Source organism: Corylus avellana, chromosome 10, assembly GCF_965113065.1.
Source record: "Corylus avellana chromosome 10, dhCorAvel1.hap1.2, whole genome shotgun sequence".
NCBI lineage: Eukaryota > Viridiplantae > Streptophyta > Magnoliopsida > Fagales > Betulaceae > Corylus > Corylus avellana.
Window position 1 is genome coordinate 18,274,879 of NC_142499.1, and position 15,627 is coordinate 18,290,505.

The 15,627-nt window shown below is 34.9% G+C and overlaps 2 protein-coding genes across 2 annotated transcripts; both read right to left on the reverse strand.

Moving 5' to 3' along the window:
• Nucleotides 1–5,103: 5,103 nt before the first annotated feature.
• LOC132191480 (serine/threonine-protein kinase AFC1) lies at nt 5,104–10,543 on the reverse strand. The gene is made up of 12 exons (XM_059606512.2): nt 10,114–10,543; nt 9,442–9,616; nt 8,810–8,836; nt 8,443–8,596; nt 8,312–8,360; nt 8,078–8,192; nt 7,758–7,849; nt 7,224–7,380; nt 7,074–7,138; nt 6,486–6,583; nt 6,292–6,397; nt 5,104–5,568 (listed from the first exon to the last, which is right to left on the reverse strand). Exons 1-12 carry the CDS (start codon nt 10,219–10,221, stop codon nt 5,410–5,412), a joined length of 1,305 nt encoding a protein of 434 aa, XP_059462495.1. The 5' UTR covers nt 10,222–10,543; the 3' UTR covers nt 5,104–5,409.
• A 2,452-nt stretch (nt 10,544–12,995) lies between these two features.
• On the reverse strand, nt 12,996–15,468 carry LOC132192082 (Pentatricopeptide repeat (PPR) superfamily protein). The gene has a single exon (XM_059607286.2). The coding sequence runs from the start codon at nt 15,138–15,140 to the stop codon at nt 13,554–13,556; it is 1,587 nt and encodes a 528-aa protein (XP_059463269.2). The 5' UTR covers nt 15,141–15,468; the 3' UTR covers nt 12,996–13,553.
• Between the last annotated feature and the right edge of the window lie 159 nt (nt 15,469–15,627).

A 15,627-nucleotide genomic window follows, 5' to 3' on the forward strand; every position in this document is an offset into this window, starting at 1 on the left:
GTAATCGTAACCGCCTAGGCTGTAGTAAAATCCACTAGAATAATGATATAAGGAGGATTAGAGTCCTCCTAGAGTCATCTCAAATGTGATGTGGCATTGAAAATCACTATTGAATTTTAGATGATCATTATTGAATTTTGATCTATTGGTGATTTTAAATGTTACATCACATTTGGGATGACTCCAGTCCTCCTTCTATCATTACTCAATCCACTAACCGCCTAGGCGGTATTAAAATCTACTAACCACATCCGCTAACTGGCTAATAACTGCTAACGGTTATTTAAAGAGTAAAATTAAAATAATAATAATAATAATAATAATAAAAAGACGTCATTTTTATAGCAATATGATAATACCCTACTGCATAATAAAATCTAGTCAAACAATGAGTATGAAACGGATCTAGATCTGAATGTTTCCTAGCCAAAACGACACCACATATAATTAATGACCCACGTGTGAGCACGGGTAGTCGGTAGTGGAGCGTGAAATGAGGTTAAATGCTGCTTGGCTTTATTCTCCTCATTTGCTCACAAAATATATATTAGAAATATATACAAAATCACAAAAATATGATTTTATAAGTTTCGTTAAAGAAATTGATGAAATCCATATTAATAAAATGTATCTGACAACGGCTCAAAGATCGAGTAGGAAACAAAACATATTAATAAAATTAAACCACGAAGAAATTTAATAATGGTTCAAAGTATAGGATATCTATATTTTATTATTATATTTTCAGGACTCCCCATATTTGCCCATACAAGCTATGGTCTCAATAAAAACCAGACACGGTTTTATTTATCCCCCTCCATCCTTCGCTGTTTATTGTATTTTATTTTTTATATTTTTTTAGTTTGTTGTTTTCTCATAGTTTGTTATGGGTTCAAGAGGATAGAAAGATGTAAATTTAATCATTTAATCATTTATTTTAACACTCTTCCTCACCCCTTCACGTGTGGACTCAAACTCTCTTTTAATAGGTAAATGAGGGAGTGATTTAATGGAGTCAAAGTTCGAACTCAAGACGTTTGACTCTGATACCATGTTAAACTACAAGTTATCCCAAAAGTTTAAACTGATACAAAGAGGTAAATTTGATCATTTAATCATTATTTTAACACTTCTCCTCACTTGTGAGCTTTGCACTTTATCCTGTGGGCGTAGGTCATTGACCGAACTATGTAAAATCTTTATGTTATTTATTTTATTATTTTCGCATTTAATTTATCTTTCTATATCATTACAAATTTCATGTTATCAGGACTAATGAAGCCTACATTACTTACCCCGTGGTAAGGATAAAAAAAAATACTGACATGCACGCGAGGGAGGGTGTTGAGGAATTATCTCACATTGCCTGTAGACAAGATTTTGAGCATGTTTATAAGAAATGAGCAACTCTCTCTTATTGAAATGGTTTTATAAAATGAGTTAGGCTCACGAATTTCTTCATTTTTGTTTGGGTTGCCAAGCCCTTTGATGCTATAATTTTTTGTTCAGTCTATGTACTTGGAAAAAAAAAAAACAATTGATACTTTCAAGTGAAATACAACCTCTTCATCTTGAAATCATATCCTCTCGATTCAAATGAACAGAAAAGGAATCGATTCTTTGAAAAAGACATAATTGTTATAAAAAAAAAAAAAAAGGTAAAATAATAATAACTTAATTTTTTGTTCATTAACTTTATTTGAACTGGAGAGAATCTGGCTCGTTCCATCCCCGCGGCTATCCACCGTATAGAACAAGTTCACATTATTGCCGGGCCCATTTGACATTTGATGGTGCCCCGCAACTCCATACCCGTTGATTTTTTTTGTTCTTAATGCTTCATTATTCATGGTGTTTGGGTTTTTGCTGGTAAATGGGAATGTGGGGCTCATTTGTTATTCCATTGCCGTTACGCTAATATTAGCTCCCAAAAATTCATCTTTTGTTCTCTTCCTCTTTTCTTGCCAACCCATCCAATCCAACAGTACAAAAAGTTTGCGTTTCAAACAAAAGTTCCGGCCATGACCAAGAAAAATGAATACATACAAAAATAAATAAATAGCTCACCAATTTTGGCTTAATAATCAACCTATATCCGAACAAATTACATAGCCCGTGACAACATGGACCCTTTTCACTTAATCATTATTTTAACACTCTCTCGTGCGTTTAAACTCATTTTTAATAAGTGATACTCAATATGTAAAATATTTAATTGAAAGTAGAGGTAAATGACAGAGTAAAAGTTCGAACTGATTTGAATATTTTTCTTTTTAAATGTTGAGGGATTCTTTTATATATATATATATATATATATATATATATATATAATGATTATACAATTGTAAGATTATACAATTTTACAACTACTACATCAATAATGACTAATGAGAAATTACAACTTTTCATCTCCTATCTAACTATACAACTTCTAACATATGAATGGTCTCCTCATTGTCTTCATTGAGATGCTAGTCTTCAATATAGAATTCTGCCTTGAATAGACCTGCCCTTCAACACCTGCCCCCTCCCATCCATTTTATTGGTACAATTTTCATTAAATAGTGTGAATCAAGGAAATTGAATCCCTAAATTGGGCCCAAAACATTGTTACTCACAACTTGGTAGGGGATTGTAAAAAAATAAAAAAATAAAAAATCTTCTATCCTCTTTATGTGATTGATTATTCGAATAATTCTATTGATCATCACTCCATCACCTTCCATCTCTCAAAAATTATGTTGCATGGTTCCCAAAATCAAAAAGTTAATTTTTATGCGTTAAATGCTACGAAAGACCACACCACATAAACTTTGGAGGATGAGGTGATGAGGGGGAGTGACTCGAGTGAGTGGTATATATATATACACTCGGTTATGGGTGACATTATAGCATCCATGACTCTAGAAATATAATCAATATAAGATTAGCTAAAGAATCTTAGCATTATCTCTTTGTCCACTTTAATCTTAAAATATTGTTTTCTGCTAAAGCTATACTGATAAATAATATTAGCTGGTGCAATTACAGCTAGAAACGACAATGACATGGCTTGTTGTTTGTTTACTCTTATATATTGCAGTGAAGTTCAATTATAGTGATATTTACAGTACGAGAAAATGTAGTTACAAGTGTTTGTGTCTATGTCAACTAGCTTGTGTCACAGGGTTTGGTGAACCTATCTTCGTATAGTTGAGAACTGTTGTCGTTTTCTTCATTTATATGAAACTTGATTTGTTTGATTGAGTTGGTCGTTGAAGGTTGATGTTTGTCTGGTATCTCAATAGGCCCCTCAAAAGCTCAAAGGTAAGGATTGTATGTTGAGCTTGGAACACATGGACATGAGCTTGTAAGAGATGAGAACGAGAAGCTTGGTGAGGATATCCGCTACTTGATCCTGACTTGAAATGAAATGAACCTGAAGTGTACGATTTGCCGCTTCATCTTGAACAAAATTATAATTTATTTCAATATGTTTAGTACGTAAGATTAGTGGTGAGATTGTCACACCAATGGGTAGGGGCCATAGGAAGAAAGAAGCCAAGTTCACGGAGGAGTGATTAAAGCCATATCAATTAAGTAGTAGCATTAGTAACCGTGCGGTATTCGGCCTCAGTGTAAATCAAGCCACAATATGTTGTTTATGGCTCCTCCAAGTGATAAGGTTGGGCCCAAGAAAAACACAAAATCCTCAAGTGGAAAACAATGAATCCATGACTCAATAAGTAAAGAGTATTCAACCAAGTTTGTGTATGGCATGAACCCCTCTTTTTAAAATTTTTCTCTTATCGTTTTTAAAAATTGGTTCTCAAAATCAAAACGTATTTCAAAAACATATGAAAAGTTTTCTCTGTACAAACCCACTTTAGTAAAAAATGCCAGCGTAAAAACATTTCAATTTTGAGAGACTTTTCTTTCGTATTAGAATCCAAATAACAGATTCTCCTAGCATCATAGCTATACCAAAACATGAGTGTTATATCTATAGGTTAGTTAAACTCAGTTGATATATGATAATAATGGTAAACAATTAAATCAAAACATAGAGATATATTTTTACTTCTTATTTCATTATATATTGTTTCGTTAAGAGTCCCCCATTTAATACTGGGTTATCTAGCGTACTCTCTCACTAGACACGGGGTCATTGAGCGTGCTCCCTCAATAAACACTGGATCGTCAAGTGTACTTTCCCACTTGATACTCGGTGGCTAATTGTACTCCCCCTGCTAGCACTGGGTTGTCAAGCATATTCTCCCACTTAAAAGCCTGTCATTTAGGGTCCTACAAATTCAAAAATTCAATGAATGATTTGAAAAAAATTAATTGAGATAAATAAAATATGTACTGCAAAATATGAATTAGTGTCCCTTCCTTTTTTTTTTTCTTTTTTTTTTTTAATAAAAAAAAAAAACCATTATATTCACAAAATCAACAAATTCGGCTGAAACATGCCAAATTTATCAAAAAAGGCTCATGTTTGAGTTTCTTGTCCTTGTTAGTTTTCCCAGCAACCAAAAACGAGTTGCAAATAGTTGGCTTTCTTCTCTTTTCCTTAAGCATAAATGAGATGCAACCATTATATTCTAACTTTTAAAGTTTCCTGTCCTTGTTCATTTTCCCAGCAACCAAAAGATGGAAATGAAACAAATGAGGCAAATATTTGAGTTTCTTCTCTTTTCCTCTTGGCAGTCAAATACAGAAAAACAAAATTGTAAAACACAGAAAAGGGAGACTCCTTGGCCTTTGTGTTGAGTTTACTCTTCAAGTTGTGCGTAAGAAAGATCAAGAGGAAGGCATTTGGTATCCTGACTTTATTGAAGAATGGCAAACTTCATCAGAGAAGAAAAATGAAGTATAAAAGAGTGCCGCGTATGAAATGAGAATAGTGCAACAGTTTAGGTGTTTCATTCAAATCTGATCATTCATCAGCTATGCACAGCTAGTCCAGCACATTGATCCACATTGATTTCTACTAAACACGGCAGATTATCGAACCTGGGATCTACTCCGAATTGAATCGAATCTCTGCAAATTGTTCCTTTATTTCTTCACATCTGGTATGAATGGTACACTTAACAACACAGAGAGCACTCCCATACAGCAAGGTAACAAACTCTTTTTTCTTAATCAGCATCAAAAAATAAACCACATAAATTTGTAATGGGGAATTCAAGGGAAATATCAGTGGAAAAAATAAACCAGAAACTTGTGATGGGACATTCCATGGAAATCACAGGGATCCAGTTCATTTGGGATCACCATATAAAGAAGCAGTAAAACAAACAAATGGCCATACAAGGGAAAGAGAATACACTTAACTATACAGTAAGGAAGGATTGTACAATCATTGTACAATCAACTCATCCATTGCTCATGCTCAACTTTAACAAGGATGAGAACTTCCAATTACAAGGGGTAGCCACACCTTCTTGGATCTCTCACAAAGAAGGGATGTCTTAGTGCTTCCCTTGCCTTGAGTCGCTCTGCTGGGTCATAACGGAGGAGCCCTTGCAAGAGATCAATCAAGTCGCCAGCAGAGTGATCAACATGCTGCATTATTAGGTTCTGTGACAGAGAGTTTAACGTAAGATTCATCCAATTGCTCATGTAAGACAAAACGGGTATAAATAGGAACAGGTCAAACAATTGCCTGTATACAACTTTGTCCAAATATATGGTAACGCAGGCAGCAAACTAAACTAGAATTATTTGTCCAGGTAATTAAGAAAAGCACAGTTGCAAAGGGTTTTATCATCTCAGAACCAAATGGTGTGACAGAAGATAAAACAAAATATTGCACTCAGTGAAAAAACTGGTGTGAAAGTGAAGTTCAGGAGACAAATTCAGCAAGTCTATCTCAAGATGGTAGGTGAATTGATGTTTTGAGATCTTACAATACACAAAGTAGTTGGCATGGATCAGATTTATTTTAGGTTGTTGATGTTAACCATGCTAACCTTTGTAATTGTATGGAAGGTAGAGTACTAGAGTCAATTATTATGGGACAGCTCATGATGTAAAAACTAGAAATTAAAAAATAAAAAATTCCAATAAAAAGTAACCATGAATCACTACGTGCAATTTGTTGAAATATTAAATTCTCCAATGCTTATTGCAACTGAAAATCTGAGCTTTTTTACACAAAAGCTGGGTAGAGTTATCAACCATATGGCAAGGTATATGCAGCTACATCAATCTATCTAACAAAGGAAATCAAAGAAATAAATTGGAGATGTATAGTGGCAAATTTATATAAACAATATGAAGCTGCAAATTCTGAATAATTACCGGCAGACGGGGCAATTTGCAAACTGCTTTCATGCTTTCCCTTGATGTTGCACCATCAGGCCAATCTAACCTTGCACCCCTCCTGAAATATTTCTCAGCACGGCGGCTGATCATGCACAGGTACACAACATAAGAGCTTCATCCACATAAAGAAACAGAAACACATTGCAGAAAAACAATCTAGTCACTCTTACTCAGCTCTAAGCACCAAATGTTGGGGTATTGGCCCCAAAACCCTCTCCATCATGGCAAGATGCTCCAAGTTTTCATGCGTTTGGAAAAGGGCCTCTCCCTGATCATAAATGAAACAGAGGGATATATAAGGTAAACATGAATCCAGACTTTATAGCTACATGGAAATATTCAAATCTCCCAGAACCAATAGTAAATATTATTAAATTTCCCTAAGGTATTTTGTTGAGCTCCATAGTTCCAAAGTCATACGTCTTTGCAGTGAACAATCAGTTTCATGAGAAAATGAGCCTATATCTATGCAATGATGTTCTAGACAATAATTTGTCCCCAAGGTGTTCACATTATGCAAAAGTTCAATAATTAATATTTCAGTGACAGAAGGATGATTTGAATTTCAAGGGTGCCTCATGTCATAAAAGGCCAGTTTCCACATTAAATTCTCTTAATGAATCACCAAAACCAGTGTTCAGTAAAATTGGCATCACGATACATTTTGTCTTGGGCACACAGTTGTTGCAATTAACACGAAATATCCAATGCCATTAAGTTGTAAATGTTCGTGGCCATATAGACAGAAAGGCACTTACAGAGCATAGCTCAACAAGTATGCAACCCGCACTCCATAAATCACAAGGATAATTCCATCCAAGACCTGCAACATCATCCCACAGAGTATCATCCAGAAGAACCAAAGCTAAATTCTGACTACAGTAGTCTGACTGGGAATAATATTTTACCTAATATAACTTCTGGTGCACGATAATGTCGAGTTGACACCACATAGCTGTGATCCTGGTGTTCAAATGTTGTACTTCCAAAATCAATGAGTTTAATGGCGCTCGACTTAGGCAGATTCTTGAAGTAGGAACCTTCTTTTGTTGACCGTGATAGAAACTTAAATTGCCGCCAGTGCAGAATTAGAAACAATATCAGAATTTTGAATTTAACCAATAACCCAGCTCAAAAGCATGAAATTCAACCATGCTTGCGATCAAATATAAGACATGAGAAGATATAGTACCTCTTAACCAAACTTTGTGATTATTTTAAACCCTCAAAACTAATATATTGTCACTTGAAACACCAAAACAAACACAACATAAAAGCATTTAAATTAAAAAGACATGAATGCATGTGTATGCGTGTACCAAGTAATCAAATATGTGATAAGAATTGCACCATTATGACAAATCGATGATTTACTCCCATTTAAAGTCATAAAAAAGGGGGGATATGCCTAGAAACCATTAACATGAATAAGAAAACAATACCTTATAATCCGGCACTTTGACATACTCGGAGGAGACAAGAAGAATATTTTCTGGCTTCAAATCAGTGTGAATAAGGTGCAAATCATGCATAACTACAAACATAAATCAGCAAATGAGTCAATAAGAGGTGAAAATAATTATCAACAACCATCAATTCCATGCTTGTCCCAAAAAAATAAATTTAGTTGGTTTTGAAGTGGAGAAATCTTCTAGTATGGAAATGAAGTAACTAGATGCTAAAATCTCAGCTTGTTATTAAAAACATTTGAGCATCAAGTATAAAGAATTCAGATAAAATAGTGCAAGAATTGCCCACACACATGCTACAGACTCCAAAAGTTGTCTGCCAACCTCCCGAACAAGATCAATGGGAAATGAACGGTAGCTGTTTTTGCGAAGAAAATCGTATAAGCTTGGTCCAAGCTTCTCAAATACCTGTTGAAACCATTTAAATTTCATCCGCAAGTTGTTCTAACTCACAGAATATTCAGGCATGAAGGAACACACATTGCCCCTTCAAATTAATCAAATCAGAAGCACCAATAAATACTTACAATACAAATATGATTACGATAGTCAAACCAATTCCGTATTTGCACACAACTGCAAAGAATGAAACCACTTATACCAAAAACACTTTGAAGTTCTACAACCAATAAGGGGGAAAGAAAAATAACATCCATACCGGGTGCCACCAACATCATGCCTGGCAAGCCTCTGAAGGACATCGATTTCAATCATTGCAGCTTCTCGATATTTGTGAATGGAGCGAACAACTTTGATTGCCACAAATTCTTTCTTTTCATTGTCAAAACATTCTAAGACTTGCCCAAATGTCCCTGCAAAAGTTGTGTTAAAGATCACAAGAAGCAAATCAAATAAAGAAACATTACTGATTCTTAAGATCCAGTATGTTATCTTAACAGCAGAAAATTTTTTGATTAATAGGAAATGTATTCAAACTACAATCTAAGGAGGATATCACTTCATAAATGACTAATGAAATTGAAAACATATAAAAGGTGCAAGGAAGAATTTAATGAAATACTGACCTTCACCCATTTTGCTGAGAATCCTGTCTGCAAGTATAATTTTTAAATTTTTTTTTTTTTTTTTTTTTTTCAAAAAAAAAAAAAAAAAAAGTTAGTTAGTAGTGAACGAGTTGAGTACCATTACCACTCATAAATTAGAAGTATAAGATGAGGGTCAATCCTTGAATAAACAGTGACATATATGAAAGCATGAACAAATAATCGTATGAATGATTAAACATATAAATCAAACACTCCTTGTATAGATATTGGAAATGGCTTGACAAGGTGTTTAGTCATGATATAACAGATTGAGAACCCAAAATTCTTTTACATCCAAATTGGAAGCCCAAGAAGCCAGACTACAAAAGAATCTTAACTTCCAGTTAAATATGTGGGATGCCTACAAGTAGCAATTCAAGTATCTGCTGAACCACAGAAATTATGGGTGATTATAGATGTTTACGGCTCTGACAAATTTTTTGAAGGGGAAGTACAAAGCTGTTCAAGCAGCATCCTATAGTGCAATAATATATACAGAATATATCGCAACCCCAACTCACATTTCCACCCAAGGGCGACAATTCTCACATTGCAACAATCCCAAATTTTTATAATGGAATGGCATTTCACAATGAGTGGAAGATGCTTACAGCGAAGAGTTAAATTTTCTCCGATAGCAAAGACATAATGGCCGTCTTTGTCATCCGGTCTCCAAGGCGGGGAGACATTGCGAGGCACTCCACTGTAAAACACAGATGAAATATATCCACAATTGGGCATTGCTGCGTTCCCAAACTCCTGCCCGCAATAGATAGGTGCAACCACCTGCATTACAAAAGAAAACAAAAAAACAAAATTAGCATCAATAAGACCAATTCCAATTCTGAGATCTTGCAACAGTTAAAAATTATGAATATATTTTTTGATAAGTCAGTTACACATTATGAAAATTAAGGCCAAAGTTCTTCAACAATTACTTAGCATGAAAATTAGACAAAAACTTTAAAAATTACACAGTATGAAAATTAGGCAATCTTTTTTTTTTCAACAATTACATAGCATGTAAATTATAATTTTTTTCCTACGCTGAAAAAATTTATGGCAAATGAGAGATTTAAATGAAGAACCACATCAATATTTAATTTCTCTACAAATGTGTATAAAAAATTTATTAATTTAAAGCGAAAAATAAAGAAATTATCTTGCATAATCAAAGAATAATCCACATTCAAGGATCACAAAATTTACTCAATTTGTTATATCATACAAAAATACGAATAGTTAAATTACCGCGATAGAGAAAGAGAGAGAGAGATTGATACCTTGGGAGGAGGAAGAGGAGGGGGTAGATCCCAGGTTAAACGAGCTCGTTTCCTCGGACGCTTGTCCATATTTTTGTGCGGGAATTCTATAATCCTCTGCGTCTCCATTTTTCCCTTATTCTTCTCCAATTTCGCTCTTTGCGATGACACGATGAATTTGCAGAGATGGATCGAAAATCTACAAGAAGCGAGAGATTCGAATCGGCCCGATCTAGAATCAAACAAATTGACCAACAATTTCTGCTGTTTTTGTTTCCATGAAAATGAGAACGATTGGAAATCTGGAAACCCTAATCTTGAAGCAGATCTGGAAGCTAAACCTGAAGCTTTGGAAGTTAACTCGGATCGATGGTGCGCTTCTAACTATGGTTGAGACCCGAACGCTGGGCCCCGATAGTTGATTGTTTCGGGGCCTGCTAGTTTTACTCAAATTCTCTTCATTTTTTGTTAAAACTTTTTCCTCCTCCTTTACTTCTTATATCTCTATTTTTAAAACAAATGAATTAGTAAATAATATAAAACACAAAATACTTAAAAAATAAATTTTACTTTTTTATTATATCAAAACACTTAAAAAAAAAATTAAAAAAATACATTCCAAAACATATTAACAAAAAAGCGCGTGTGGAAATATTTTCGCCAATAACTTTTTAGTTTTATTAGAAAAATAATGTTAAATATCACACCCGATCCCAATTGGACCGACATTGAGGCCTATAATGATTTTCTAAATCTTTTATGAGGTAATTATTTCATAATTTCAAATCCTCAATATAGGGTTGTATCCAAGTTGAGTTGAGCCAAGTATTAAATTTAAGCTCGATTCATTTAATTTTATTTCGAATATACGCTGAGCTTAAACTTATCACCGAACTAGATAATCTGTTGAAGTTCATTTCATTTCATTTATGTCCTTAAAGGATAGTTCAATCGACTGGTAATTATAGAGGTCACTAGTTCAAATCTCCATCTCCCTTTTCCTCTCCTTATGCGAACATGTAAAAATAAATAAAAATAAAAAGTTCAATTCATTTATTTTTTGAATGAAATTGAGTTTGTTCACAAGTTGCTCAACTAACTTATTCATTCCTTACATAAAATTAAATACCATGATTTTTTATTTTTTTTTTTCCATAAATCCATACTAATCATAGTCAATTAATTATTTTTATGATTTTTTTATTTTTTCATTTGAGTTTTAAATAAATTAGCTTGAATGTTAAGCAATTAAGTCTCGAGTCTAAAGAGTCAAGAAGCTTCTCATATATTATAAGAGCCGCCCCCCTTCCATGTCCCTCTCCCTCTTCCTCCATCTGGTAGCAGTGCTCGGTATCTTATATGTAGTCTCTTCCGGTCTTTGTTTTGATGGTTTTGTTTTAGATCTAGGTTTATAAATTTAGATCTAGTTCGTCATTCTCAGATCTACTTGTCCCGGCTGGCTTCTTCACTCTCTGTTGCTTCTGCGCCAATCAACCAACAGAGCCTTGCATGTTGGGGCGTGTTTCTCACGCACTGAAGCTTGGATCTCACGTGCCAAGTCGTGTCTTCCTGAGGATGTTTACAATGCCATACTCCTCCGCTGTTGCTTCTGGTGGAGTTTTGTTGTTTTTAGCTTTTTGCTTTGATTTATTTTTTGTTCATTTTGTCTTGGCTTTTGGGTTGAGGACGTGAGTTGACTCTCGACCTTTGGGCTGAGCAAGATTAAATTGGTGTGGAAAATTATTTCTCATGGCCAGAAAATAAGTTTTGAGAATTTGGGCTATCCATGTCTTAGATCAAGTATGCCAAGAGCAAATCTATTTCATAACTGAAGTTGTACATGGGTTAACGGAAACTGATGTCATAAATATGTTTTGATTGTATCTATGATTTTGTAATTTCATTGCATTTGACCATATTTTATCAAGACTTTATCCTCTGTGATATAAGAATTTTTATGCTCTTAATCTTTTATCAATGAATTTTGAAGGATTCCTGTTCAAAAAAAAAAAAAAAAGAAAGTCTAAAGTGTATATGTATGTTTTCTAGTATGTATATAAAATTTATTACGCACATATGTGTGTGTTATCTATACATGTTTGTGTGTACATGAATGTGTTTGTATATGTATGTACATATATAGATTGTAGGTATCTATTTTAAGACCCACAGGCCACAATCACAATAATTCAAGCTAATTCGAGCAAGCCCAAGCCTACGTGTTAGTGACTTTATTTATTTACAAGCGATATTTGTGGATTCTAAACTCTTCAAAGGCAAAAATTTATTTTGAAGATAAATAATATAATAATTTTCAGCCTTTTTCGCAATGCAATCCCTATTAACATACGTTTTTATTCGTAGACAAATTATTCCTATAAAAAAATAGATTTTTTATTATTAAAAAAAAAAGAAGAAGAAGATAGAACTCACGTTCCTAATAAAGCATATTCTCGAATCACATAAATTTTGAGTTTTATTTAAATTTTTTCTCTTTACTTTTTACTAAATCGCATAGCACACAGCAATCCTAAAAGATTGAACTAAATATTTGCACCCTTTCGATTTGCAATTGGATTTTCTGTAAAGGGGGAGTGCTTAATTCTTATCATTCTTGAAGAATTATTTAGAATATTGAGTGCGATCTTAATAATTCAAGAGACAGATATTGTGAAGCACAAGTTTAAACAAGAATATAATGTTTACTACATTGGAAGAAAATTTCCATACAATAATGCCAAGATTACCAAAGGGAAAAACATTATGGGACTGAAAAACATCATTATCAAGTTAATTATTTGACAGTGATAGAAGTGTAATGTTATTTAGTAGATTTGTTGTATTACTTGATGATGTGACAGTAAAAAAATAATCAAATACTAAAAAAATAATCTCTTCTCTCCTCTCTTCAATTGTCTCTGCAGAAGTTGAAATTCTTCATTTCTAATGTAATTATCATTCGCTCAGGAATGAAAAGAAAAAAAGAAAAACAAACAAACATTCTCCGGGACTGTCCAAATGTAACATCATCTATAAACAACATATGACAAATAAAAATGCAAACCTGCAAATTGTTCCCATTTTCCCGTGATCTGTGAAGTCCAGGGTGCCAGAACTCTTCAAGCAGCTGCTTTTGAAGGGCATCCTTCTAAAACCCAACCATTAGTTGTTAAGGTTAGTATGTTGTGGAAGCAAATAAAGTCAATACGGTTGGTTTGGTAGCACACAGGTCAGTTAATAATTCACACAACACTCCTGCTCCCTCTCTTTCAGTGCAATCTATTGCAGTAGTTGATCTGATCTTTGATACTTATAGATGTTACGAGGAGGTTGAAGTAAATGAAGCCAGGCCTCCCAAATCTCAATGTTCATGACTCTAATATATAAAGCGGGAACAGAGATCTCAGTAAATTTGCTGTCCGGATTGCTAGCAAATCGAATCACTTCTTCCAAAGCTAGACTCAAGACTCTTCAAGAAGATTGGAAGGTTTGACCTCCCTTAAATGCTCCATACAAAACCGCAAGGCCATATAAATTTCATCCTTTTGGTGATGACTTCTGTCTCCAGTTAAAAAGACATGAACTTTGCTTCCGATTTCAATCCAACTGCTACCTGGAATCCTCTTCATGCCCTTCTCTTTCATCTCTCTTCTTATTGTTGACACACTCAGCCATCTACCAGCTGCAGAATGAGCATTTGACAGCATTACATATGATGAAACGTCTTCAGGATCCAGAGCTAGGATTTTTCGTGCGGCAAACTGCCCCAATTCCATATTTGAGTGAATCTGGCAGCCTCCAAGCAATGCTTTCCAAAACCCAATTCCTGGATTAAATGGCAAATCACAAAGAAACTCCTCAGCTTGTTTGAAGCGCCCTGAGCGGGAGAGTAAGTCAACAATACAAGCATAGTGCTCTGGCTTTAGCTTGCCAGGGTCTTCAAGTCTTGCTCGAGTGAAATATGAATAACCCTCATCAACAAGGCCAGCATGATTGCAAGCCCATAATAGCCCAAGAAGTGTAACACTATTAGGTTTACAACCTACTACCTGCATCCTCTCAAAGAAGCTAATGGCTTCCTCTCCTCTACCATTCTGTGCATAACCACATATCACAGCATTCCAAGAAACAATATCTCTTTCAGAAAGTTTATTAAAAACCAAGACACTGTCTTCCATGTTTCCACATTTGGCATAAAAGCTGATCAGAGAATTCCCAACAAACGCATCAAGCTTACCCAAGAACTTAACAGCACAACCATGAAAACTTTTTCCCATTCCAAGTGCTGCTATATTGGCAGCTGCACTAATAGCACAAGGAAAAGTTGAATGATTGGGCAGCAACCCTTCTCCAAGCATCTCAACAAAAAGATTCACAGCCTCTTCATTGTAGCCTGTTTGGCTACACCCGCCAATCATTACATTCCAAGAAACTACGTTTCTCTCTGGCATCTCTCGAAAGAGGCGGAAAGCGTCTTCAGTCCTCTCCTTTTTCAGGTAGCCACCTATCAAAGCCGTGTAAGATACCACATTCCGCTGACGGGTATCTTCAAAAACTCTTCGAGCTTCTTCGATGGTACTCAACTTGGCATAAAGATCTAAAAGTGCACTACCAACATAAACATTCGAGTGAAGGCCAATCTTCGTTGCGCAAGCATGAATTTGCTTGCCAATATAAAGGTCTCCCAGCACAGTTGATGAGTGAGTTACGGTCCCAAATGTGGACTCATTGGGTCTAATATTTGACGCAAGCATCCTTGAGAAGAGACACATGGCCTCTTCATGGCAGTGCTGTTGAGCAAAGCGCCCAATGATGGCAGTGGCAGACACTACGGTCAAGTCAGACGCTTTGTCGAACAGTTGAAGAGCATACGAGAATGATGTTGATTCTGAGTGAGATACAATAATATCAGGCTGAGCAGCCGAGGTTCCTAGTTTATGGGCATGTGCTTGAGCTTTCTGGGTATCAACGAGATGGCTACAAGCTAAGCTCTGGGTTTTTCTCCATGTGGGTTGAGAGATGGAGAGTCTGTAAATTATGGGTTTCATATGGGAGTTTGGGAGGGAAACTTGATGCAAATATTGGACATCTTCGATCAGTGGTCTCGGAAAAGGGTTTTTAATCTGCTAAATAGTTGAAGACTGTAAGATCAATGGCTGAAGACTACCATTTTTCTCAATTTTTTTTTTTTTTTCCCATTTGAAAAATCTGCTCAATTTTTTTTCCCCATTTTTCTCAAGCAATCTGTCATGCAGGCAAAGGAAAACAAGTGTCATGCAAGAAAAGAAAATAAAGCTCTACACAATTCAAATCTTCCAGGTATCTACAAAGGCAATGCTTTAACTCCAAGAATATTTATTACCTTTTGTAATTAACCAATCCCACAGGAAATGGGATTGTCTTGTAATGATACACGCATCAGCTTGTGTATAAACTACTGTATATATAGCTGCTTATACAATCAAGGAAATATATACCTTCTGGTCTCTCTTATTTTCAAATGGGAAAAAAAAAAATTGAGAAAAATGTTTTAGA